This window comes from Phaseolus vulgaris, chromosome 3, assembly GCF_051622355.1.
Source record: "Phaseolus vulgaris cultivar YP4 chromosome 3, ASM5162235v1, whole genome shotgun sequence".
Lineage (NCBI taxonomy): Eukaryota > Viridiplantae > Streptophyta > Magnoliopsida > Fabales > Fabaceae > Phaseolus > Phaseolus vulgaris.
In genome coordinates this window covers 29,829,211-29,833,512 of record NC_143500.1, presented here as the reverse complement: position 1 = coordinate 29,833,512, position 4,302 = coordinate 29,829,211, and the positions used below count along the sequence as shown (strand labels likewise).

General features: G+C 32.3%; 1 protein-coding gene across 1 annotated transcript; it reads left to right on the top strand.

Annotated features, from left to right (window-relative positions):
• The first annotated feature begins 3,032 nt into the window (after positions 1 to 3,032).
• Positions 3,033 to 4,032, top strand: LOC137839030 (pathogenesis-related protein 2). Its single transcript, XM_068648158.1, has 2 exons — positions 3,033 to 3,506; positions 3,610 to 4,032. Exons 1-2 carry the CDS (start codon positions 3,326 to 3,328, stop codon positions 3,894 to 3,896), a joined length of 468 nt encoding a protein of 155 aa, XP_068504259.1. The 5' UTR covers positions 3,033 to 3,325; the 3' UTR covers positions 3,897 to 4,032.
• Positions 4,033 to 4,302: the final 270 nt, after the last annotated feature.

Below are 4,302 nucleotides of genomic sequence, written 5' to 3'. Positions count from 1 at the left end.
CACTATGAAGAACTTGGGTTGCAGCATAACATAACATGTCCCTACACACCCCAACACAACGGAGTTGCCGAGAGAAAGAATAGAACAATCATGGACATGGCGAGGAGCATGCTTAAAGCAAAAGGTATGCAAATAATTTTTGGGCTGAGGTCGTAACATGTGCGGTATATTTGATAAACAGATCACCTAGTCGGAGTGTTCCTAACACAACTCCGATTGAGGCATGGAGCAGATTTGAACCCAATGTGCAACATTTGAAGGTATTTGGGTCAATTACTTATGCTCATGTCCCCAAGGCAGCAAGATCGAAGTTTGATGATAAGGCAGAGAAGACCATTTTCATTGGATATAAGCTTGGGGGATACAAACTGTACAATCCAATGATAAAGAAGGTGATTAGTCGTGATGTTACATTTGCCGAAGATGAAGAATAGCAATGGAATGCAGCAGCTGAAATGGATTCGAAAAAACGATATATTTACGTTTTGAACGATGATGTGGAAGATGGAGTCACTCTTGAAGCACCTACAGTTCAACCTGAAGCTGTAGTTCAACCTGAAGTTGCAACTCCAATTGCAACTATGATGGAGCGACCAAGAAGGCAGCAACGACAACCTGTACACCTTCAAGATTCCGAAGTAAATCTTGATGATGAAGTTGATGACAATGGAGATTTAGTTCACTTTGATTTTCTTGCAGAATCAGAACCTGTGAGACTTGTAGATGCCATTCAACACACCAAATGGCAAGAGGTTATGAATGAAGAATTTATGGCGATTGAGAAAAACAATACATGGCAGCTCACTGATCTTCCAAAAGGACACAAAGCAATTGATTTTGGTCTATTTTACTCTTCATCTAAGAAGATTGAGATCCTCGAATACTCATACAGTGATTGGGGTGGAGATCCAAACGAGAGGAAGAGCACTAGTGGTAATTGTTTTATGATCGAAAAGACTGCTGGCTTGTGGTCATCAAAGAAACAGTCAATTGTTGCATTATCTACTTGTGAAGCTGAGTATGTAGCAACAGCAGCAAGTACTTGTCAATCAGTTTGGTTTAGAAATATCATGACTCAAATTGGTTTTAATCTAGATGTTCCAATTAAGATTTATGTTGACAATGTATCTACAATTAATCTTGCAAAAAATCTGGTTTTTCATCAAAAAATTAAACACATTGATATTCGATATCACTTCCTGCGAGACCAAGTTGGGAAGAACATGATCAAATTGGAATACTGCAGATCAGAATATCATATTGCAGATATTTTCACTACGACATTGAAGATCGATGCTTTCATCAAGTTAAGAGATCTGTTGGGCATGAAGGTTGTTCCAAATCAGAATTAAGGGAGGATGATGGTTATTAATTCAGATTTTATTATTATTAATTTTCATTTTATTACCCTTAAACTATTTGATCGTTATTATTGCATTACTGATCAATTTACAGGGTTGTTAGTATTCCTATTTTACAGCTTCCAGTAATTATAATAGTTCAACAGTTTTGCAATTTAGTGTAATTACGTTCAATCAGTTTCAACAACCTTTTGTCTTGTGTTATTTTCTTTCAATTAGTTCCTACACTGTATGCATTGTATGTGCATCATCACATAGGGGCAGTGGGTGTAGGTCTTTGCCTGGCTCAATACAAGCGTCATTCAGGTGAAGATTGAAATCTGCAACTTACTAATTTTCACTATGTTAAATTATTATTTTCTATGGAAAAAATATAAAGGAGTGTAGGAAAGTTATGCTCCCTGGAAAATTGGAGAGATGTTTAGGAATGGAACTTCGGAGTTACAGAAATTTGTTATTTAAGTTTTAAGTTTAAATTATAGCTCTTCAGGATGTGTGAGAGTAATTGGAGTTTATTTGAAATTGCAATTCAAGTTGATGAATTTATTTAAGATTTTTAATTTTCTTAATTTGTTTTATAGATTTACTAAAATTTTATATTTAATTATAGTTTCATAAAAAAATTAAAAATTGTTTGCACCAGAAGTATAAAGTAGTTAAAAAAATTACCAATATTAGTTGTGGGGTCGTTTTTAAAATAATAATAAAAGCTATTAAACCATAAAATCATATGAATGTAATAAAAAACCATCAAATCACTTGTAAAGACGTAATAAAAATTAAATAAACAACGTGATAGAAAATTTTAGTGAAAACTATTTCATAAATATGAGGAATAAATTTTAAAAATATTAGATAGGGATTTATAATATTAATTTAAAATAAAAATATTTATTGAAAATATATACGGTATAAAATTATGAAAACAATTTAGTATAAATATATTTAATACTACTTTTCTGTAATGGTACTTTCTGGAAACTGGTTAATAAAAATTCTCCAATTTCTCTTTGAACAGCTACAAGACATTTCTTATATAAAAGAAACAGCATCTAGAAGACGTCTAACAAAAGCATCACACTCATTCCGTCAAAGGGATAATTTGAGTGCCATTTTATTAATTACATAAACCATGTCAATATATTATTAATTGTAGGACATGAAGACTGAAAAGTATTATTCCAATTGTATAAAGAATAAAATATTATTTTTAGAGAAAAATAAAAATTGAATATATAATTTATATCTTAAAAAAATTATTATAAATTAAAAAAAGATTATTTTAAGTAAGCCATAAACTAAAATAATTATTATTATATAATACAAAATTAAGAGTGTGTTACAATAGCATATATCCTATTTTTTTAAAACTTTACTTACACCTACCTCTGTTTTTTTCATTAAAAGTATACATATAATGTTTTTAAAATTTTAAGGAGATGTAAATATATATAAAAATAGATAATAATGTAACGTATTAAAGAAATTACATGAAATTTAAAGAAAACGAAATTTCTATAATGTAAGAAAACATGAGAGTGTATTAACATAATTCCCTGCCAAATTACCGATTTCCACAAATACAGCAAACTGTCGCAATCGTTGATCGTTGAAACTGACGTGTTCTTTGATTTTGAAAGTTTTTAGTCACAAAATTTGACAAACACAAAAGGATAAAAGTGATAATAGAAAAAATAAGAAAGAATGATACACGATGACATACTGCCTCTGAAGAAGATTGTTTATTCAGAGAGAGATAATGGTGGTAAACAAAGAACCGCCACGAATAGCCTAACAACCTTGTTTCAGCAGTGAGAAGCTTCAAACTTTGATGTCTTATGCTACCAAATGCTATGAGCTATGCATTCTGCTTATAAATAGAGGTCAGTCCTCTGCCAAATACACACACTCCTTGATATTATATATTCTTCCATTCCATTCCATCTCATTAGATTCCATTCATCATGGCTGTTTTCACCTTCGAAGACCAAACCACTTCTCCCGTGGCTCCAGCTACCCTTTACAAAGCTCTTGTGAAGGACGCCGATAACATCGTCCCAAAGGCCGTTGATTCCTTCAAGAGTGTTGAAATCGTTGAGGGCAACGGTGGCCCCGGAACCATCAAGAAGATCTCTTTCCTCGAGGGTACCATTTCATTCATCTTCTATATATTTTGTGTATGTGCATTGCATTGACAGAACAACATATAAAATAAACTAACTGTGAATTGTGAATTGTGAATGGACAGATGGGGAGACAAAGTTTGTGTTGCACAAAATAGAAGGAATAGATGAGGCAAACTTGGGATACAGCTACAGCATAGTTGGAGGTGCTGCCTTGCCAGAGACTGCAGAGAAGATCACAATCGACTCCAAACTCAGTGATGGGCCCAACGGAGGATCAGTTGTAAAGTTGAGTATAAAATACCACAGCAAAGGAGATGCTCCACCCAATGAAGATGAGCTCAAAACTGGCAAAGCCAAGAGTGATGCTCTTTTCAAGGTCATCGAGGCTTACCTTTTGGCCAATGCTTGAATTATTACCAACGTCTTCTTTATCTTATAAACGTAACACTGTCTTTCCTTTCTTATTTTTATTTTCTCCTGTTGGGAAACATTTCCCATATCTTTGTCCATCAATAAATTATAATAAATCAAAGCAAATTTTATAACTTTTTTATGTTAACTGCAAGTTTAATTCAATGTCGTTTTATTAGTTAAATTAAGATAGTGCATAAACAGTTTACATAGTAAAAGAAATACGTGTTTGATCCCTAACATGCACAAAAAATTATCCAATCACTCATGATCATAGATAATAAATAATATTATTTTTAATTCCAAATCAGATTAAAAACTATTAAGTGAAAATTGTAGAAATTATATTTTCTAATTTAAATTTAACAAGGAGTCGCAACTCATGAGGTGAAAACATATTTGAA

What these genes read in the sequence shown, in the direction of transcription:
- LOC137839030 (XM_068648158.1), top strand. Translation starts at nt 3,326, where the DNA reads ATGGCTGTTTTCACCTTCGAAGACCAAACCACTTCTCCCGTGGCTCCA. An exon ending in GAAGATCTCTTTCCTCGAGG is followed by an intron (nt 3,507 to 3,609) that starts GTACCATTTCAT and finishes GTGAATGGACAG; the next exon opens with ATGGGGAGACAAAGTTTGTG.